This window comes from Phacochoerus africanus, chromosome X (assembly GCF_016906955.1).
Source record: "Phacochoerus africanus isolate WHEZ1 chromosome X, ROS_Pafr_v1, whole genome shotgun sequence".
Taxonomy (NCBI): domain Eukaryota; kingdom Metazoa; phylum Chordata; class Mammalia; order Artiodactyla; family Suidae; genus Phacochoerus; species Phacochoerus africanus.
The window spans coordinates 63,485,274-63,508,909 of NC_062560.1; the positions used below are offsets into that span (position 1 = coordinate 63,485,274).

General features: G+C 35.9%; 1 protein-coding gene across 1 annotated transcript in view; it reads left to right on the forward strand.

The window, feature by feature from the left end:
* Nucleotides 1–21,180, forward strand: part of CHIC1 (cysteine rich hydrophobic domain 1) — a 47,984-nt gene extending 26,804 nt beyond the window's left edge. Inside the window, exons 4-6 of the mRNA XM_047765019.1 lie at nucleotides 18,362–18,418; nucleotides 18,680–18,739; nucleotides 20,250–21,180. Of these exons, the coding sequence (XP_047620975.1) occupies nucleotides 18,362–18,418; nucleotides 18,680–18,739; nucleotides 20,250–20,300 (168 nt within the window). The 3' untranslated portion in view covers nucleotides 20,301–21,180. The remainder of the gene's footprint in view (nucleotides 1–18,361; nucleotides 18,419–18,679; nucleotides 18,740–20,249) is intronic.
* The last annotated feature ends 2,456 nt before the right edge of the window (nucleotides 21,181–23,636 follow it).

Here is a 23,636-nt window from a genome sequence, read left to right on the forward strand (position 1 = left end):
CTTATGTTGTATCCTGCAATCTTTCTATAATCGACTTTTTTTTTTTTTTTTTTTTGCTTTTTAGGGCCGCACCTGCAGCATATGGAAGTTCCTAGCCTAGTGGTCAAATCGGAGCTACAGCTGCCACTCTATGCCACAGCCCAGCAACACAGTATCTGGGCCATGTCTGCAAACTATACCATGGCTCGTGGCAATGCCAGATCCTTAACGCACTGAGCGAGGCCAGGGATCAAATCAGTATCCTCATGATCCTAGTTGAGTTTGTTAACCACTGAGCCATGAAGGGAACTCCCTGTAATTGCTTATTGATTCAGGAGTTTTATTGATTTTTCCATCTATTTGTGTCATCTTTGATTTCTTTCATCAGTGTCTTAGAGTTTTTTTAATTGATTTTTCCATCTATTTGTGTCATCTTTGATTTCTTTCATCAGTGTCTTAGAGTTTTCAGAGTACAGGTCTTTTGTCTCTCTAGGTAGGTTTACTCCTAGGTATTTTATTCTTTTGGATGTGATGGTAAACGGGATTGCTTCCCTAATTTCTCTTTCTGATCTTTCATTGTTAGTATATAGAAATGCCATTGATTTCTGTGTATTAATTTTGTATCCTGCAACTTCGCCAATTTCTTGGATGAGCTCTAACAGTTTTCTGGCAGTCTTTAGGATTCTCTAGGTATATTATCATGTCATCTGCAAATAGTGATAGTTTTACTTCTTCCTTTCCAATTTGGATTCCTTTTATTTGCTTTACTTCTCTGATTGCCATGGCTAGGACTTCCAAAACTATGTTGAATAGTAGTGGTGAGAGCAGACATCCTTGTCTTCTTCCTGATCTCAGTGGGAATTCTTTCAGCTTTTCACCATTGAGAATGTCGTTAGCTGTGGGCTTGTCATACATATATGGCCTTTATAATGTTGAGGTAGGTTCCCTCTATGCCCACTTTCTGAAGGGTTTTGATCAGCAATGGGTGTTGGATTTTGTCAAAGGCTTTTTCTGCATCTATTGAGAGGATTATATGCTTTTTATTCTTCAGCTTGTTAATGTGGTGTATAACACTGATGGATTTGCAGATATCGAAGAACCCTTGCATCCCTGGGATAAATCCCACTTGATCATGATGTACAGTCCTTTTTTTGTATTGTTGGATGCGGTTTGCTAATATTTTGTTGAGGATTTTTGCATCTATGTTCATCAGTGAAATTGGCCTGTAGTTTTCTTTTTCTGTAGTATCTTTGTCTGGTTTTGGTATCAGGGTGATGGTGGCTTCGTAGAATGAATGAGTTTGGGAGTATCCCTTCCTCTTCAATTTTTTGAAATAGTTTCAGAAGGATAGGTGTTAGGTCTCCTCTAAATGTTTGACAGAATTCGCCTGTGAAGCCATCTGGTCCTGGACTTTTGTTTGTTGGAAGTTTTTAAATCACAGTTTCAATTTTAGTACTGTGATTGGCCCATTCATCTTTTCTATTTCATCTTGGTTTAGTCTTGGAAGATTGTACTTTTCTAAGAATTTGTCCATTTCTTCTAGGTTTTCCGTTTTATTGGCAGATAGTTGCATATAGTAGTCTCTTAGGATCCTTTGTATTGCTGTGATGTCTGTTGTTACTTCTCCTTTTTCATTTCTAATTTTATTGATTTGAGTCCTTTCTCTTTTTCTTGATAAGTCTGGCTAAGAGTTTATCAATTTTGTTGATCTTTTCAAGGAACCAGCTTTTTGTTTCATTGAACTTTTCTATGGTTTTCCTCATTTCTATTTCATTGATTTCTGCTCTGATCTTTATGATTTCTTTCCTTCTACTAACTTTAGGTCTTGTCTGTTCTCTCTCGACCTGCTTTAGATGTAAAGTTAGCTTGTTTATTTGAGCTTTTTCTTGTTTCCTGAGGTGGGCTTGTATCGCTATAAACTTTCCTCTTAGAATGGCTTTTGCTGCATCCCATAGGTTTTGGAGCGTCGTATCTTTGTTGTCATTTGCTTCTAGGTATTTTTTAATTTCCTCTGATTTATTCAGTGATCCATTGGTTGTTTAGTAGTGTGGTGTTTTGTCTCCACGTGTTTGTGTTTTTTGCAGTTTTTTTGTTGTTGTTGATTTCCAGTCGTATAGTGTTGTGGTCAGAAAAGATGCTTGATATGATTTCAATTTTCTTAAAGTTACTGAGGTTGGATTTGTAGCCCAGGATGTGATCAATCTTAGAGAATGTTCCATGTGCACTTGAGAAGAATGTGTATTCTGTTGCTTCTGGATGGAACGTATGATAAATATCTATTAAGTCCATTTGGTCTAATGCTTCATTCAGGGCCTGTGTTTCCTTATTGATTTTCTGTCTGGATGATCTGTCTGTTGCTGTACGTGGGGTGTTTGGGTCCCCCACTAATATTGTGTTATTGTCAATTTGTCTTTTTCAGGTTGTTAGCAGTTGCCTTATATATTGTGGTGAACCTATGTTGGGTGCACATATATTTAAACTTGTTATATCTTCTTCTTGGATTGATCCTTTGATCATTATGTAGTGTCCTTCTTTGTCCCTTAAAATCATCTTCATTTTAAAGTCTATTTTGTCTGATATGAGTATTGCTACTCCAGCTTTCTTTTGGTCCCCGTTTGCATGGAATATTTTCTTCCAACTTCTCATTTTCAATTTGTTTGTGTCCCTAGAAGTGAAGTGGGTCTCATGAAGACAGTGTATATATGAGTCTTGTTTTTGTAACCATTCAGTCAGTCTATATCTTTTGGTTGGGGCATTTAGTCCATTGACATTTAAGGTAATTATTGATATGTATGTTCTTATTGCCATTTTATTAATTGCTTTGAATTTGTTTTTCTTGCTCTTTTTTCTTCCCTTCTCTTGTTCTCTCCTCTTGTGGTTTGATGACTATCTTTAGTGTTGTATTTGAGTTGACTTTTCTTATTTGTTTGTGTATCAGTTGTAGATTTTTGGTTGGCAATTATTCTGAAGTTTTAATATAAGAATATGTATGTGTGTGTGTATATATATATACACACACAAGATTGTTTTAAGTTGTTAGTCTCTTAATTGAAAGTGCATCTGCAGTGTCCTGCATCTGTACCCTACTCATCTCACAATTTCTGATTTTGGTGGCATAACTGTGCATTGTTAATTTCATATCTTTACTGTACATATACCTTTACTGGTGACCCTTGTCTTTTGTGGTTTTTTGTTTCTGGTTGCGGCTTTTTCTTTTCTGTCTAGAAAAATTCCTTAAGTATTTGTTGTAAAGGTGTTTTAGTGTAGTGAATTCTCATACTTTTGCTTCTCTGTGAAGCTTTTGATTTCTCCTTCAAATCTGAATGAGAGCCTTGCTGGGTAGAGTAATCTTGGTTGGAGGTTTTTTCCTTTCATCACACTAAGTATATCATGCCACTCCTTTCTGGACTGCAGAGTTTCTGCTGAAAAATCTGCCAATAACCTCATTGGGGTTCCCTTGTATGTTATTTGTTTCTTTTCCCTAGCTGCTTTCAATATTATCTCCTTGTCTTTAATTTTGGTCAGTTTGACTAATATGTGTCTAGGGTATTCCTCCTTGGGTTTATTTTATATGGTCCTCGTTGCACTTCCTGGACTTGAGTGAGTGGTTCCTTTCCCATGTTAGAGAAGTTTTCGGCTATTATCTCTTTGAGTATTTTTTTCTGTCCCCTTCTCTCTCTCTTCTCCTTCTGGCACCCCATAATACGGATGTTGGTGCATTTGACGTTGTCCCAGAGTTCTCTGAGACTCTCTTCATTTGTTTTCAATCTTTTTTCTCGTTTCCATTCCACATCCGTAATTTCCACTAATCTGTCCTCCACCTGGCTTATTCATTCTTCTGCCTCCTGTATTCTGCTGTTGGCTGCTTCTAATGAATTTTTCATTTCAGTTATTGTATTTTGCATCTCTTCTTGTTTAAGTTTTATATCTTGTATCTCTTTGCTCAGTGTTTCCTGTAAATTATCCATCTTTGCCTCCAGTTTATTTCCAATCATCTTCAGCACCAACGGTCTAAAGTCTTTTTCCTGGAGGCTGAGAATCTCCTGATCACTTAGCTGTTTTTCTGGGGTTTTTCCTTTCTCCCTCATCTGAGTTATAGTCCTCTGTCTTTTCATTTTTATAGGTTTTTGGTGTGGTGACCTTTTTACAGGTAATAGAGTTGTAGCCTCTCTTACTCCTGGTGTCTGCCCCCCTTGTGGCTGAAGTTGGTATGGGGGCTTGCTATAGGCTTCCTGCTGGGAGGGGCTGATGCCTGCCCACTGGTAGGTGGAGCTGATTCCTATCCCTCTGGTGGGTGGGGCTTTGTCTCTGGGTGAGATTAGAGGTGTGCCTGGGGGGTCTTTAGGTAGCTTGTTTACTGATGGGCAGGGCTGTGATCCCACCTGGATTGCTGTTTGGCCTGGGGCTTCTCAGTGCTGACTGACAGGTGGGGCCAGATTTTCCCAAAATGGCCACCATGCTGATGAATATTCCCAAGAGCTTTGCTTCCAATGTCCTTCCCCCACAACAAGCCACATTCACCCCCTGTTTTGCAGGAGGTCCTCCAAGAACTGCAGTCAGGTTTGACCCAGATTCCTATGGAGACTGATTTGCCCTGGGGCCCAGTGCACGTGAAAGTCTGCGTGCACCTTTGAAGAATGGGGTCTCCATTTCCCCCAGTCCCGTGGAGCTCCTGTGCACAAGCCCCACTGGCCTTCAATGCCAGATGCTCTGGGGGCTCTTTCTCCCAGTGCCAGATCCCCACACGTGGGAGTTTGATGTGAGGCTCAGAACTCTCACTCCTTTAGGTGAGTCTCTGTGAAACGGTTACTTTCCAGTCTGTGGGGCTTCCCACCTGAGTGGTATGGGGTTGCTTATATTGCATAATCACCCCTCCTACCTCTTGATGTGGCCTCCTCTTTGTCTTCTGGAGTAGGATATCTTTTTGAAAGTTTCCAGTCCATTTGGTTGAAGATTGCTCAGTATTTGGTTGTAAATTTTGTTGTTTTTAGGAGAGAAGTTGAGCTCCAGTCCTTCTATTCCACCATCTTAATCCCATCTCCTAATTTTTATTCTTTTTTTTCTTACTTTAGATTTAATTTGTTCTTTTTGCCCCTAAGGTGCAAGCACGTATGATTGACTTAAGGTATTTCTTCTTTTCTACTCCATACATTCAGTGTTACTGCTTTTTTTTAATTGTTATTTCTCCAATGCAATTTTTTTTCTACTGTACATCATGGTGACCCAATTAAACATACATGTGTACATTCTTTTTTCTCCCATTATCATGCTCTATCATAGGTGACTAGACATAGTTCTCAATGCTACACAGCAGGAGCTCATGACTAATCCATTCCAAAAGCAATAGTTTACATCCATTAACCCCAAGCTCCCAATTCATCCAACTCCCTCCCCTTCCCCTAGGCAACCACAAGTCTATTCTCCAAGTCCATAATTTTCTTTTCTGTGGAAAGGTTTGTTTGTGCCATGTATTAGATTCTAGATATGTGATATCATATGGTATTTGTCTTTCTCTTTCTGACTTACTTCACTCAGTATGAGAGTCTCTAGTTCCATCCATGTCACTGCAAATGGTATTATGTCGTTCTTTTTTATGGCCAAGTAGTATTCTATCGTGTATATATATACACCACATCTTCCTAATCCAATCATCTGTCGATAGATATTTGGGTTGTTTCCATGTCTTGGCTGTTGTGAATAGAGCTGTGATGAACATGCAGGTGCATGTTTACTGCATCCCACAAATCTTGATGTTTTGTTTTTCATTTATATGTAGTTCAAAATATTTATAAATTTCTCTTGAGATTTCTTCTTGATCTCTGTGTTTAGAAGCATGCTGCTTAATCTCCAAGTGTTTTGGGATTTTTCCACCTGTCTTTCTGTTGTTGATTTCTTGTGTAATTCCGTTATGTTCTGAGAACATACATTGTATGATTTCTGTTCTTTGAAATTAGTTAAGATGCGTTTTATGACCCAGAATGTAGTCTGTCTTGGTGTATGTTCCATATCAGCTTGAAAATAATCTGTCACTGGCTGTTGTTAGATGAAGTAGTCTATAGAGGTCAGTTATATCCAGTAGATCAGTGGTGCTGTTAAGTTCAGCTATGTCCTTACCTACCTTCTGCCTGCTTGGTCTGTCCATTTCTGATAAACACTTGTTGAAGTCTTCAACTATAAATAATTGACTCCTCTATTTTCCCTTACAGCTCTGTCAGTTTTGCCCCACATAGTTTGATGCTCTTTTGTTAGGCATATACATGTTAAGAATTATGTCTTGGAAAAATGACCCTTTGTCTTTATGTCTGATAATTTTCCTTATTCTGACATTTGCTTTGTCTAGAATTACTAAAGTAACTCCAGCTCTCTTTGATTAATGTTACTATGGTATATCTTTCTCCATCCTTTTACTTTTAATCTCTATATGTCTATATTTAAAGTGGGTTTCTTGTAGACACAGTACATAGTTGAGTATTATTTTTTGATCCACTGTGACAATCTCTGCCTTTTAATTGATGTATTTAAACTTTTGATATTTAAAGTGGTTATTGACATAATTGGATTAATATTTACCATGTTTGTTTCTGTTTTCTATTCATTACTCTTGTTCTTTTTTTTTTTTTTTTTGTCTTTTAGGGCCCCACCCACAGCATATGGAGGTTCCCAGGCTAGGGGTGAATCAGAGCTAGAGCCGCTAGCCTGCACCACAACCACAGCACTGCAGGATCTGAGCCAAATCTGCGACCTACACCACAGCTCATAGCAATGCTAGATCGTTAACCCACTGAATGAACCAGGGATTGAACCTCCATCCTCATGAATGCTAGTCAGATGGGTTTCCATTGAGCCATGACAGGAATTCCCGTTACTCTTGTTCTTTGTTCCTATTTTTGTCTTTTAGTCTTTTTCTGCCTTCTCTGATTGTAATTATTTTTGTATGATGCCATTTTTTATCCTCCCTCTGTATATCAATAATCCTACTTTTTAGTCTTTTTTTAGTGGTTTCCCACTAAAATGAGTTTGCAATATATATACATATTCAACCAATCCAGGTCCACTTTCATATAACACAATACCACTTCCCAGATGAAACAATTATCTTATTCCCAATTCTTCCCTCCCATCTCTTATAACACTACAGCCATTCATTTTACTTATCCATAAGCTATAATCATTGAAAACATTATTAACAAACTGTTACCTGTTAGATCAATTAAGAATAGAAGAAATAAAAGATTTTATTTTACCTTCATTTATTCCTTCTCTAACACTATTCTTTATGTAGATCCAAATTTCTTTTTTTTTTTTGTCTTGTTGTTGTTGTTTGTTGTTGTTGCTATTTCTTGGGCCGCTCCCGCGGCATATGGAGGTTCCCAGGCTAGGGGTCCAATCGGAGCTGTAGCCACCAGCCTACGCCAGAGCCACAGCAACGTGGGATCCGAGCCGTGTCTGCAACCTACACCACAGCTCACGGCAACGCCGGATCGTTAACCCACTGAGCAAGGGCAGGGACCGAACCCGCAACCCCATGGTTCCTAGTCGGATTCTTTAACCACTGCGCCACGACGGGAACTCCCCAAATTTCTTAACTGTAGCATTTTCCTTATCTCTAAAGAACTTATTTTAACATTTCTTGCAAGGCAGATGTACAGTGACAATTCCCTCAATTTTTTTTTCTGAGGAAGTCTTTTTCTTTGACGGACAGTTTTTCTGAATAGAGACAGTATTCCAGGTTGGTAGTACTTTTCCTTTAAGACTTTAAATATTTCATTCCACTCTTTTCTTGGGTTTTATAGTTTCTAAAATGATATCTGATGTAATTCTTATGCTTGCTGCTTAATATGTAAGGTATTGTTCCCCTCTGGCTTCTTTAAAGGTTTTTACTTGATTTTCTGCAGTTTGAATATGAAATTACTAGGTATAGCTTTGGGTGTATTTAGGCAGCATTGCATTCTCTGAGCTTTTTCAACATATGAGTTTGATGACTTTCATTAATTTGGGGAAATTTTATTGTCATTATTGCTTTAAGTATTTTCTCTGCTCCTTTCTGTCTTAACCATCTGATATTTCTATTATGGGTTTATTGCCCTTTTTGTAATTGTTCCATAGTTCTTGGATATTCTTTTTTTTTTTTCTTTTAGTTTTGGAAGTTTCTACTGATATATCTTCAGTCTTCATTGATGCTTTCCTCAGCCATGTCCAGTTGTCAATGAGCCCATCAAAGGCATTCTTCATTTCTACTATGATATTTTGGCTTTCTACCATTTCCTTTTGATTTTTTTTCCTTACAGCTTCCGTTTCTCTGCTAACGTTATTCATCTGTTCTTTCGTATTATATACTTTTTTTTTATTAGAGCATGTAGTATATTTATCTTAGTTGATTTATATTCCCAGTCTGATCATTTCAGCATCTCTGCCATTTCTGAGTCTGGTTCTGATGCTTGCTCTGTATTTTCAAACTATTTTGTCTTTTAGTATGACTTCTAATTTTTGTTTGAAAACTACACATAATGTACTAAGTGAAATAAATAGGCCTTTAAAGTGAGGTTTTATTTTTGTTTGGTTGTATTTACTATTTGCTATAGCAGTTGGAAGTTGAAGGCTAAACATTCCATGGTGTCCTTTTTTTTTTTGTCTGGCCTATTTTCTTTGGATTTCCCTAAGACTTCTTAGATATCATCTGAGATGCACAGTTCTTTCAGTTGTATTCCTTGTATTATAATATAGAAGCCTTATTGATGTAGTGGTAAGGTGTCGAGGGACTGGAAGCCTTCTATATTATGATTAGGCTTAAATTTTTTAGTAAGTCTGTGCTCCTGGGCTCCCTACACAAGTGCTTCTCAACTTCGTTTTGTCTTCTTTCCCCTTTAGGTAGGAGAGGAAAGCTAGAGGGTGCTAGAGTTGGATATTTCCCGAAGATTGGTTAGGTTCTGTTAATGTCCCAGTAGGTTAAGGCTCTTGAGAGCAGTCTTTGTTAAGAAGAACAGAATATTTTGAGCATATTTAAAAGTGGCTGTTCTTCCTTTCTCCTGCTGAAAGGATAAGGGGATTTTTCTGCAGTCACTTTGAGAACTCAATAGGGCTCCTGGTAACAAAAGTCATAAAAGCATAGGAGTCTCTGCCAAGACTGGGCCCCTTTGGAATTTTGAACTTGTCCCCACTGAGCTTCCAACAATTTATCAATTAAAGTTCAGGTACTGCTCTCCTAGTACTGGTTCCCAGAGAGTTTTTCTCTCCTGCATTTCTGATCTGGTAAATTATGCACAAGGTTTCCAATTTTTCCAGATCCTCGGCAACACTCATTATTCTCCATTTCATTAGCCACCCTAATGAGTATAAAGTGGTATCTCATTGTGGTTTTGATTTGTATTTCGCTAATGACTAGTGATGTTGAGCATTTTTACATTTGCTTATTGGCCATCTGTATATTATATATTTTGCTCATTTTGCAACTAGGTTGTTTATTTGTTGTTGAATTGGCATTTTAAAATATCCTGGTTATTAATTCCTTATCAGATGGGTGATTTGCAAATATGTTCTCCCATCCTATAGACTGTCTTCTTCTCACTCTCTTGACAGTGTCATTTGATGCATAAAAGTTGTTCATTTTGATGAAGTTCAATTAAACTCTTTCCCCTTTTTGCCTGTTTTTTTCAGTGTCCTAAGAAATAATTGCAAAATCCAGTGTTATGAAGGTTGTCTCCTATGTTTTCTTCTAAGACTTTTATAGTTGTTGTTCCCTATATTTAGTTCTTTGATCCATTTTGAGTTAATTTTTTGCCTATGGTGTAAATTTAGGATCCAACTTAATTCTTTTGCACATGGATGTCCAGTTTTCCTTGAAGCATTTATTGAAAAGTCCTTTTCCCCCGTTGATTGGTTGGCACTCTTGTCAAAAATCTAGGAGTTCCCGTCGTGGCGCAGTGGTTAACGAATCCGACTAGGAACCATGAGGTTGCGGGTTCGGTCCCTGCCCTTGCTCAGTGGGTTAACGATCCGGCGTTGCCGTGAGCTGTGGTGTAGGTTGCAGACGCGGCTCGGATCCCACGTTGCTGTGGCTCTGATGTAGGCCCGTGGCTACAGCTCCGATTGGACCCCTAGCCTGGGAACCTCCATATGCCGCAGGAGCGGCCCAAGAAATAGTTAAAAAAAAATCTATTGACTGTATATTTGAGGGTTTATTTCTGCACTCTATTCTGTTCCATTGGTCTATATGACTTTATTTATGCCAGTACCATATTCTTTTTTGGTTACTGTTGCTTTGTAGTAAGTTTTGAAATCAGGAGGTGTGAGTTCTCCATATTTCTTTCTCATTTTCAAGATTTTTTTCAATAATAGGGGTCTCTTGGGATTCCATATGAATTTTAAGATGGATTTTTCTATTTGTATAGAAAAAAAATCACTGGGATTCTAATAAAGATTGCATTGACTCTTCAGATCATTTTGGATAGTAGTGTCATCTTAGCAATATTAAATCTTCTATTTATGCACACAGGATTCTTTGCATTTATTTAGGTCTTTAATTTCTTTTAGTGACATTTTGTAGTTTTATGTGTATAAGTCTTTTGTTCCCCTGCTTAAATTTATTAAGTATTTTATTGTTTTTGATACCATTGTAAATATAATTGTTTTCTTTTTTTTGGATTGTTTACTATTATTATATAGAAATGCAACTGAATTTTTGCATGTTGATTTCATATTCTGAAATGTTCTTGAATTTGTTAGCTCTAACAGATTTTTTGTTGATTCTTTAAAGTTTTCTACACATAAGATAATGTCATCTGCAAAGAGAGATAATATAGCTTCTTCCTTTTTGATTGGGATGCCTTTTATTTCTTTTCTTGCTTAATCGCTCTGTCTAGAATTTCCAACAATATGTTGAATAGAAGTGGCAAGCATGGGGATCATTGTCCTTTTTCTGTCTTAAAGGAAAAGCTTTCAATCTTTCACATTTAGTATGATGTTAGTTGTGGATTTTTTTTAAACTAAAGGCAGAGAGGGTGGGGTCTGCTAACTTTCCCCATCTGTTGAATCTACCCAGAATTTGTCTGCCCTAGGAAGCTGGGAAGATGGAAACTGCCACTCAATTGTCAAACCATCTATAACAGCCCTCCCACAACACAGAAGTGTGCCAGAAAGGGGGACTACCTATTTTGCAGAAGTCATAGGTAGGGAAATGGGTGCTGCTCTGCTACCACCATCCACTTGATATAGGCTTCTGCAACAGAGAGCTGTGCAAATAGGATCTGCCTATTTTCACCATCTGCCAAAACTACCCAGAATAGCTGTTCCCATACAGGTATCTAGGAGATATGGGAACTACTCAGCTCCCAAGTTTGCTAAACAGTTCTTCCATAAGGCAGAGCTATGGATATAGGTGTAGTATCTAGCTCCAATACCAAGTTTATATCCATAGACTTTATTGAGTAAATGTTTCTCAATCTGCTGTAGACTCTTTGATCAATCACTGGAACATTTGAATGATTATACTTGCTAATACTGATCAGCACAATAGTTATCTCTCCAGGGAAGAGATTTTTCTAAGGTCCTCTTATGCCCATTCTGGGTGGGCTGTTACTACCTTGATGGTATCTTTGACACACAAAAACTTTTAATTTGATTAAGTCAAATTCATCACTTAGAATTTTCTTGCTTGTATCTTTTGCATCATGTTTAAGAGGTCTTTGCCTAACTCAAGATCACAAAGATGTACTCCTATATTCCTTTGTGTTCTTCTAGTTGTTTTAAACTTTTACGTGGAATTCCCTGGTGGCCTACTGGCTAAGGATCCAGCATTGTCACTGATGTGACTTGGGTTCAATATCTGGCCCAGGAACTTCTGAATGCCACAGGCACAGCCAAAAAATTATTAAAGTTTCACTTATGATTAGGTCTTTGATCCATTTTGAGTTAATTTTTTATGCATTATGTGATATACAGGTCCAAATTTACCATTTTCCTTTTGGATATCCAATTTTCCTAGCTCCATATATTGTAAATGCTATTACATGAGTCTTCTAATTCATGAATATGGGATATTTTCCATTTATTTACCTCTTGTTTAATTTATTTTAGCAGGTTTTTTTAGTTTTCAGTTTACACTTCTTATATACTTCTTTTTTAAATTAATGCTAATATTTTACTCTTAAATCTTTTGTGAATGGAATTGATCTTTTACTTTCCTTTCAGACCATTCATTACTAGTAAATAAAATTGATTTTTATATGTTGAACTTTTTTTTTTTTTGTCTTTTGTCCTTTTAGGGCCGCACTCGCGGCATATGGAGGTTCCCAGGCTAAGGGTCGAATCAGAGCTGCAAGCTGCCAGCCTACACCAGAGCCACAGCAACTCCAGATCCTTAACCCACTGAGCAAGACCAGGGATCAAACCTGAAACCTCATGGTTCCTAGTTGGATTTGTTTCTGCTGCGTCACGATGGGAACTCCCTTATATGTTGAACTTTGAATTACTTTTCTGTCTAGTGTAAAAAATTTCCACAAACTTAATGCCTTAAAACAACATTTTTTTTTTTATTATTTCACATTCAGAAGTCTAGGCACAGTGCGGCTCAGTTGGGTTCTTTTATTAGGATCTCTTAAGGCCAAAATCAAGGTGCCAGCAGGGCCGCCTCCCTTTCTGGAGATTCTGGGCCAGAATTTGCTCCGAAGTTCATTTTCCCAAGCTCAAGTTTCAGCAGCAATCATTTCCTCCTTATACTTTCTATGTGATCTTTCCATCTTAAAGCCATCAGTGATGGTTCGAGTCCTTCTTTTGTTTCAAACCCCCCAACTATTCTTCCATCAGCCAGGAAAAAATTCTGTTTCAAAGGCTTATTGGATTTCAGTGGGTGTGCCAAAATAATTTAGAATAATCTCACTATTTCTATTTTATATTTATTTATTTATTTATTTGTCTTTTTGCCTTTTCTAGGGCCGCTCCTGCAGCATGTGGAGGTTCCCAGGCTAGGGGTCTAATAGGAGCTATAGCTGTCGGCCTACGCCAGAGCCACAGCAATGCGGGATCCAAGCTGCATCTGCAACCTACACCACAGCTCATGGCTTAACCCACTGAGCAAGGCCAGGGATCGAACCCGCAACCTCATGGTTCCTAGTCGGATTTGTTAACCACTGAGCCACAACAGGAACTCCATAATCTATTTTAAAGCCAGATGATTAGTAACTTTAATTATATCTGCAGTGTCCCTTTTCCAACATAATGTAACATATTCATAGCTGTAACTCCAGGAGTTGAAAATCATGGGGGCTAGAATTCTACCTATCACAATCTTGTTTCCTGCAAATTTGCTGAACTGATTTATTATTTCTAGCAGTCTTTTAGTGGATTCCTTAGGGTTTTATCCATATAGGAGATTTGCAGGGTTGTGTGCAAATGAAGATGGTTTTACTCTTCCTCTTCCAATCTAGTTGCCTTTTATTTATTATTTTTGTCTAATTTCCCTGGCTGTAACATATAGTACAGTGGTAAATAAAAGTAGTAAGAGGAGACATCCTTATCTTGTTCCTAATCTTAGGAGGAAGGCATTATATGTCTCTCTATTTATTGTGATGTTAGCTGTTGGTTTTTCAAGGTGCTCTTTATTAGGTTGAAGAAGTTCCCTTTTATTCCTAGGTATTTGTTTTGTTTTGTTTTGTTTTGTTTGAATTTTCATCATGAATGAGAATTGTATTTTATCCAGTGCTTAATCTAGATCTATGAAGATAATCACATGGTTTTTGTCCTTTATTCTATTAATTTTATGTATTACATCATTTTGTATTCCTGGGATAAATTCCACTTGATCATGATCTAATCATTTTTATGAGTTGCTAGACTCAGGTTGCTAGTATTTTGAGGATAGTTTTGTGTTTATATTTATATTTCTTCTTTAACTGTTTGGTAGAATTCATCATTGAAGCAATCTGGGCCTGGGGTTTTCTTTGTGGAATTACTAATTCAATTTCTTCATTTGTTACCCATCTGATTTTGTTTAGAGAGATTCTATCAAGTACAGCAGCCCAACAGTATATTCTAGCTGGCATTGTTGCTGATCTGGCTCACTGTAGATGAACTGAACACAGTTGTCATTGATTTTTAACTTAAGTGGTTGAACAGGTAGAATAGTTTCTTATGTTGGTACTTTTGGAGATCATTTCAGATATAGCCTGGTTTTAAATCACTTAATTTTAATGAGTAGTTTTAAAATTTAATAACACACAATAGTCTTTTTATCAGAAACTTTGCAAAACTGTTCCATTAAGAATCAAAAATGCAAGGAGAGGAGACAAGATGGTGGAGTAGAAGCACTTGACACTCACCCCCTCTCAGAAAAACACCAAAGTCACACCTAGCTACTGAACAACCATCGACAAAAAAGACTGAAACCTACAAAAAAAAATATTCTACATCCAAAGACAAAGAAGCTACAATGAGATAGGAAAAGGGTGCTTTTATGATATAATCAAATCCCTTACCTGCCAGATGGGTGACCTACAAACAGGAAAATAATTATATCACAGAAGTTCTCTCACAGGAGTGAGAGTTATGAGCCCCATGTAAGGTTCCCCGGTCTGGGGGTCTGGCATCAGGAGGAGGAGCCCCCAGAGCATTTGGCTTTGAAAGCCAGCAGAGCTCCAGTACAGGAGCACCACAGAACTGGGGAAAACAGAGATTCCACTCTTGGAGAGCACACATAAGATTTCACATGCACTGGGACCCAGGACAAAGCAGTGACTCCATAGGATCCTGGACCAGAACTACCTGTGAGTCTTGGAGGGCCCCCTGGGAAGGTGGGGGTTGGTTATGGCTCACTCTGGGGCAAGGACACTGCCATTTTAGCACCAAGATCTGGCTTCACTCATCAGCAGAAAGGCTTCCTAAAATCTCCCTAAACCCACAGCCACCTTTAAACACACCCCTTGGCATGGTCCTGCCTCTCAAAGGGACAAGATCCAGCACTCTTCACCAGTGGGCAGATAGCAGTCCCTCCCACCAGGAAGCCTGGACCAACCTCAACCACCAGGGGGTAGACATAAGAAGCAAGAAGAACTGTGATCCTGCAGTCTATGGAACAGAGACCATAAACACAAAAAGTTAGACAAAATGAGATGGCAAAGAAATATGTTTCAGATGAAGGAACAAGATAAAACCCCAGAAGAGCAACTAAGTGAAGTGGAAATAGTCTACCTGAAAAAGAATTCAGAGTAATGATAGTAAAGGTGATCCAAGATCTCAGAAAAAGAATGGAGGCATAGACCAAGAAGATACAAGAACTGTTTAACAAAGAGCTAGAAGATTTGAAGAACAGAGATGAACAATTCAGTAAAATTGTCACTGTTTCCAGATGACATTATACTACACATAAAAAATCCTAAAGATGCTACTAGAAAACTACTGGACCTTATCAATGACTTTGGTAAAGTTATAGGATACAAAATTAATACACAGAAGTCTCTTGAATTTCTACTTTTTTCTAAAAATTTTATGGCCACACCGAGGTCAGGGATCGAACCCACATCTCCACAGCACCCTGAGCAGCTGCAGTCAGATTCTCAACCCACTGTACCATGGCAGGAACTCCATGGAGGTTGCATTTCTATATACCAACAATGAAAGATCAGAAATAGAAATTAAGAAAACAATTCCATTTACTGTTGCATCAAAAAGAATGAAATCCAGAGTTCCTGCTGTGGCACAATGGGTTCAGCAGCATCTATGCAGTGCCAGAATGCATGTTTGATCCCCAGCCCAGCACAGTAGATTAAAGGATCCAGCATAGCTGCAGCTTCAGTGTAGGTTGCAACTGTGGCTCAGATCTGATCCCTGGCCTGGGAGTTCCATATGCCCAGGGCAACCAAAAAAGAAAAAAAGAAAAAAGAAAGAATAAAATACCTAGGAATAAACATACCTAAGGAGGCAAAAGAACTATACTCTGAAAACAGTAAGACACTGTTGAAAGAAACTGAAGATGAAAAAACAGATGGAAAGATACACGTGTTCTTGGATTGGAAGAATCAATATTGTCAAAATAACCATACTACTCAAGGCAATCTACAGATTCAATACAACCCCTATCAAATTACCAATAGCATTCTTCATAGAACTAGAACAAAAAATTTTTTTAATTTGTATGGAAACACAAAAGACCACAAATAGTCAAAGTAATCCTGAGAAAGAAAAACAGAGCTAGAGGAATCAGGTTCCATGACTTCAGACTATACTACAAAGCTACAGCCATCAAAACAGTATGATACACAAAAACAGAACCATAGATCAATGGAACAGGATAGAAAGCCCAGAAATTAACCCATGCAACTATGGTCAATTAATCTATGACCAAGGAGGCAAGAATATACAATAGAGAAAAGACAGTCTCTTCAATAAGTAGTTCTGGGAAAACTGAATAGTTGCATATAAAAGAATGACATTAGAATATTCTGTAGCACCATACACAAAAATAAACTCAACATGGATTAAAGACCTAAATATAAGACCAGATACTATAAAACTCTTAGAGGAAAATAGGCAGAACACTTTTTGGCATAAATCGCAGCAATATCTCTTTGGATCTACCTCCTAGGGTTATGAAAATAAAATAAAAAGTACAGGGCACCTAATTATAATTAGAAGCTTTTGCACAGCAAAGGAAACCATAAACTGAATGAGAAGACAACCCATAAGATGGGAGAAAATATTTGCAACTGAAGCAACCAACAAGGGATTAATCTCCAAAATATAAAAGAAGCTCACAGCTCAATATTCAAAAAACAAACAACATAAGGAAAAAATGGGCAGAAAATCTAAATAGACATTTCTCCAAAGAAGACATACAGATGACCAAAAACTTAGGAAAAGATGCTCAACATTGCTAATTATTAGAGAAATGCAAATCAAAACTATAGTAAGGTATCAGCTCACACAAGTTTACAAACAATAAATGCTGGAGAGGTGTGGAGAAAAGGGAACACTCCTACACTGTTATGTGTCACTGAATAACTGTTGATGGGAATGTAAATTGGTGCACCTACTATGGAGAACAGTATGAAAGTTCCTCAAGAAACTAAAAACAGAACTACCATATGATCCAGCAACCCCATTTCTGGGCTTCTATCCAGAGAAAGCCATAATTTTGAAAAGATACATGCATCCCAATGTTCATTCCATAGCCAAGGCATAGAAGCAACCCTGATGTCCATTGACAAGAGCAGATAAAGAAGAAATGGTACATATATACAGTGGAATATTACAGAGCCATAAAAAGGAATAAAATAATGCTATTTGCAGCAACACGGATGGAGCTGGATATTATCATCCTAACTGAAGTAAATCAGACAAAGACAGATATCATATGATATCACTTATATGTAAAATCTTAAAAAATGATACAAATGAACTTAAAAAACAGAAACAGACTTATAGCCTTCGAAATCAAATGTATTTTTACCAACAGAGAAAAAAATGATACAAATGAACTTAAAAAACAGAAACAGACTTATAGCCTTCGAAATCAAATGTATTTTTACCAACAGAGAAAGGTGGGCAGGGGCATTTAGCATCAACATATATAAAGTAGATAGCCAACAAGGGCCTACTGTATAGTACAGGGAACTCTATTCAATATCCTATAATAAGCTATGTGAGAAAGGAATCTGAAAAAGAATTTATATATATATATATATATATATATATATATATATATATATATAACTGAATCACTTTGCTGTACACCTGAAAGTAACATGACATTGGAAATCAACTATATTCCAATATAAAATAAAAATTACATTAAAAAATCAAAAATGCCTAACAATCTTTAATTTCAATGTTTTCAAAGAATTTGCAAACTTTTCTTCCTGGCAAAATATATGCACTCCAAATGGAGAAACTCACTTCTCCCCCTGATTACTGCAGGGCTGCTTCTCTAATTTTATTTTTTTTTCTAAATACAAATTTTCCAACTGGCTGTTTTTAACATGTTCTTTTTAGTGGAAGTTCTAGTATATGTTGGCTTGCTTTATTCAACCTGTAGACTTTGACTGACTGCTGTTTGCTAGGTGTTGTGTAAGAACTATGATAGGAAAATTTTCAATGAGTAATCAGATTAGTTTGGCATATTACATGTATATTTAAAAAGTAACCCTGTGAAAAGATATATGAAAATCTAGAATTAGGTTCATAAATGAACTACTATCAGTACTGGTAATGTTTTTATAATTTGACCCAGTGAATGGACTTACAACACAGAGTAATTTGTACATATTTCATTTTGAAAAGAAAAACATGAGAAGAAAATAATGGTAACATACAAGTAAGCAGAAGAATATAGATATACATAGGTTACAAAGCTCTTCAATTCATCTTGTAACAAAGTCTTGGTTCTTTCTCTTAGACCAGAAGATCAATTCAGAAGCTGTTAGAATGGGAAAATAATAGATTATATCACAAGGTAAGAAAGTTTAAGCAAATAAGTGTCCCATCCATATATTTGCATTATTGAATTGAGAAAATGGGAATTTTTCAGGCCACAAAGAATGAATTAAAGAACTAATACTCAACTTTTAATATATACTCTACAAAATATTTTTAAATGCTATGTTTTGTATCTTATTTCCTGGATTGTTGTTCAATGATTTATTAAAATATGTACGTAATAATTAGTATTAGTAGTAATTGATATCAAAATTCTTAACAAACTTTATTTTCTTAGCTTGCTTTGCACTGGAAGTTGACTAAAAGGAAATGTGAAACTAGCAATATGATGGAGTATGTAAGTATGCAGTTCCTAATTCCTTTTTTGGGTGGGGATTCCATCCTAAATGTTACATTTTCCTATATTTACTGTTAGCTCTTTTTTCTACCTTTTTTCTCATCATCTTGAACTTTTGTCATTTGGAACATAGATCCACCGAGAAGCCAATATAAAATATCTTAAAAGCTAACAATTGTTTAGAACTTAGAAAAATCTTAACTAGCATGATAAGATGAAGACATTGCATAACCTTAATCTTCTTCTTACCATTCCATATGGTGATGGGCAACAGCTACTGCTGAACAAAATATATCTAAATGTAATCTTGTCAAAATTTGCATAAACTAGGAATTGGCTTCTGCATTCTGGATTCATATTCTTGGCTTTTTCTTAGCTAATATTTAACTTTCAGTAAAGAAACTATAGATTCTAATTTTTTTTACTGAAAGCTATGTAGTCTTAATCATAAAGTATAAATTAACATAGAGCCAATGTGACAAATTCAATATCATTAACATTTAAAAGGTTTGTTTTTTTTTTTGTCTTTTTGCCTTTTCTAGGGCCGCTCCCATGGCATATGGAGGTTCCTAAGCTAGGGGTGTAATAGCTGTAGTTGCCAGCCTACGCCAGAGTCACAGCAATGCAGGATCCAAGCCATGTCTGCGACCTACACCACAGCTCATGGCAACGCTGGATCTTTAACCCACTGAGTGAGGCCAGGGATTGAACTCGCAACCTCATGGTTCCTAGTCGGATTCGTTAACCACTGAGCCATGATGGGAACTCCAACATTTAAAAGAATTTGAAATTTATCCAGGCTTAAAGATGCTGACATGTAGTATATATTTAATAATAAACATTCCATTTTCATTTTATAAATAAGAATTATTATGTATCTTTCTCCACTTTGAATAGTTTGGGGGGGAAATGTACAAATGACCACAAATCTAAAATTACCTATAGATAAAACCTTATATAAACTATTATAAATTTATAAATATCTTCAGTTTTTATTATTATATTTCTAAACCTTCTTTAAATGAAAATGCTTTAATCAATCTATTTGGACACTAGTATTTTTTACTAAAAACTTCTAAAAAATAGTAACACTCAACCGATATCATCTCTCCTTCAATTGAAAAATATATGAATGTAATATATATAAAGGTATTTTTTCTAATCTGTATAACACAATTTTAATCCCTTCCACTGCTAAAAAAAGGGGGAGAGTGGAGGGAAGGTGGGAAAGGACATTAAAATGTAATAGGGTTTGCTTTTCTGCACCTACACAAATAGTTATTATAAATCAAGTGATAAAAACTGTTAGCTATGATAAGTAATTATGTTTTCCAGTTTAATTTCCAATCTAATGATAACTTGTAAATTCTTTTTATAACTTTTACGTATTTCAGTTGCTTTATAGTACAAGGCCAAAATATAGCCCTATGAAAAATGATTATAGACTGTGGGTTATATATAACTTAAGTGAAAATTATTTTGTCAGTATATTCTTGTTTTTATTTTACAGGTGATACTAATAGAATTCTTACCAAAATATCCCATATTCCGACCTGACTGAGGAATTTTATTCAGTCACTTCTGTATTCTGTCATTTCCTACCCTTAGTGCCTTGTAGATGATTTTGGAATGAAGATGGTCTCCTTTGCTGTGTTAAATTTATTCTTTATAATGGTAGAATATTCTCCTCACATTTTCATTTGTGTTGTTTTAATAAGAAATCTTGCACATCTTTTTGTTGTTGTTAAATGAGGCTTGTGTTTTGCACTGTCGATTTTTAAATAAATACACACACATACATATATGTGTATATATATATAGTTGCCACTAAAAATAAAACATCAGTGCTGGTGTTTAAAAAACAAAAACATGTTCTGAGCATGCTGCCTTATAATTTTCATACTCACTGTTTCTAAATATGCATCATTTTTCTAAGCTACTTAATGCTCTATAATCTCTTACTGGACATACGTAAATAAGCTTTTGGTAGCTTTTAGAAATGGTTTTACTCTTACCTGCTTTTAAAGGACATGTAATTAATAGCACTGGTTTTGTCCTGCACTTTGCTAAATTATCACTTATGTTAGTGGATAAAATATTTAGACTCCTAAAGACTTGTAAATATTGTCTCTGCATAATGTAAAATGTGATATGCCATGGTTTACAGAATGTAATGTTACTCAATGTATTGCCAACAATTTTGCATAGATTTTAATATGAATGAAGTTTGCAAGCGTCTGTTTGAATGTATAGACTATTAACATGCTATTTTATGGCAAAGCCATAACAAGTATGTTAAAAATTTCAGGTGTGGGCAGGGTTGCCCTTTGTAATAAGTGGATCAAAATGAAATCATTGTCTGAGATTATAGTCTACATTGCACCTGAAACCAAGAACCTTATTTTTTCTCCATTTAATTCAATAAATCCCATTTTTCCTCCCTTCTCATGCCCCAAAGAATTCATTTGATATCTGACACATTTCACAGCTTCACTCTCCTCATTTATTTCCTTTTATGTATCCTTTCCCTCATTTGCAAATACACAGAATTATGACCTTTAAGGAGTTTTTCAAGATTTCAGATGTCTCAGGATGTGTCTAGACCCCCTTGAAAGCCACTGCTAACTCCTTTCTGGAGTTATGATAATCTTCTTTGAGAAAGAGTGCTAATTGAAAAGCTGTACCTAAAGAATATATAGTGGCTGATTCATAATTGATAAAATACTCCTAATCCTCTTTTTGAGGATCTTTTGTAAACGTGGATATTATTAGTGAGGAAAGAGAAGTATTTAGACAAAAGTATTTTAGTTTATAAATTAGCTTCACAAGTAGTTTTTGTTGTTATGTGAATATTTCTCTACTTCTCTTAACATTATGTGTGGCAGCACCACACTCTAATTCTTCTAGAATTTGAATTTTTAACATAATGAAAAGCTTTACATTGTGTCAATTCAGCTGCAAATTTATGCCTGTATATAGGCATTATTTTGTAATTCCTAGTGCTAAAAATAAAAGTATCTGGGACTGTATAGTATTTTATTTATCATCCTACTCATTGTTTTTAAACTTACAATGAAGAGAACAATCATTTCTTCATACAAGGTCAAGCCTTTTAAAACCACTTTTAAAATTTATGCCTAATTTGAAACCCACAGTCCTGGACCAGTAAAAGAAGAGGGAAAAATAGAGACACTGTCTGACATGTGACTATAATTGTTTGTGCAAATACTTTTCCATCTCCCTCTGTAGAATCCCACTAGCCCCATGCCACTCAGAATCTCTAACTTTTAGTATGTTGTGTGTGCCTGCAAATAGCATTTGTCTCTTGCCATCAAAATTGAAGGTGTATTTTTATAGACAAAGTGGAAACCTCTGAAAATGCATACCAAATGTCTTGTTTTATAGCTAAGGTCAGGGAAAAAGTGTATCTGTGGTTTATGTTCCAGCTAGTATCTTCAGGTCTATACTTAAAACTGTGACAGTTTAATACCAAAATTGATTTCCAGCATAATACAAAATTTCTAATTATCACCATTAAAGTGTCAACTCTTAAAATCTTTTTTTTTTTTTGAAAACAGAATTTGGCCATATGATAGTCATAGTAACTTTTTTTTTTTTGCCATGTATAAATCACATTTGTTTGGCTCAAAGAACAGGAAGTGGTGAATTGTTTCCTTAAAACAGATATTGAGACAGGAATTGAGTGCATCTGGAGGTGATGGAGCATATGACTCAAGTTACAGTAGTATTTATCATAAAAATCACTTACCAGCCTGTGTAAATTAATTTAAAACCCACTCTAATAGCTCTTAAAGTTATTATTTTATTGTTCATTATGCTGATTGGCTTATCTTATTTTCTTGAACTACTCAGAAAATACCCAGTTTTCTTTTTTTCTTTATGATTGCATTTTCAAGCTCTTTTTCCTTTGGAGAGGGCTGATTAGCAGTTTGGTATTTTGGAGTGCTTTAGGGGGGTTTCTTTTCAATGGTATTGGCAGCAGTGAATGCTGAAATGACAGAGTACACTGTGGACATTAACTCCTCCCTTATTGACCTTTTTTTCTCACATCCTCAGGATAGAACAAACTTGGACATTTCTGTCAAGTTAATAAATTATTTTTGTGATAGTTGTTTTTAGATTGAAGAAACTAATTTTGAATTTATTTGTTACATAATACTCCTTTATGAAACCTGCTGTGGACATTTCCAGAGAAAAATAACATTTCTGCCAAAGTATATAAATTTTACAAAGCTTTGAGGTTACAAGTTAAAACCATTCCTTCTCTGACTTTCCTTTATGCATCTCCACCCTCATAAATTGTCTATAAAATGAAATAAGCTCTAATCTTTTTCAGCTATTCTTTGTTCTCTTCTACCCCCTATGTTAATTTAGGAAAGAGACCATTGTAGTCCAATGTTAGAAGTAGATGAAGTGCCTTGTCTTCTTTAAATAAAAATAACATTTTATGTTGAAGGAAGCAGAACAAATGAATTGGTAAATCATTACATTTTAAACCATCGTCTTCAGCTAAGTATGAGAATATCTCACTAGTGTACTATATTTCTTCTATTTATTATTTAGAGTCTGTTTCTTTGGTTTCCCTCAATCATGAGATATAGTAGTGACAAAGTATTACAGAACTGGACTATCAGTTCCTTATAAAACTAGTATAATTCTAATGCTAGCAAATATGTAATTTAACATGGTTCTGGAAGAACAATGCTCTTTGATTGAAGCTCTACTAAAACCTACTCAAGTATTTAATGCACATATTCATATTATTATGACCTATAAACACTAATGTTTGATCAGTGCATTAAACTATGTTAATATTTAGCATGCTACCATTTTTTAATGAACTTTATTCTTATTTTTTCATAATTTGAGCGAAGTT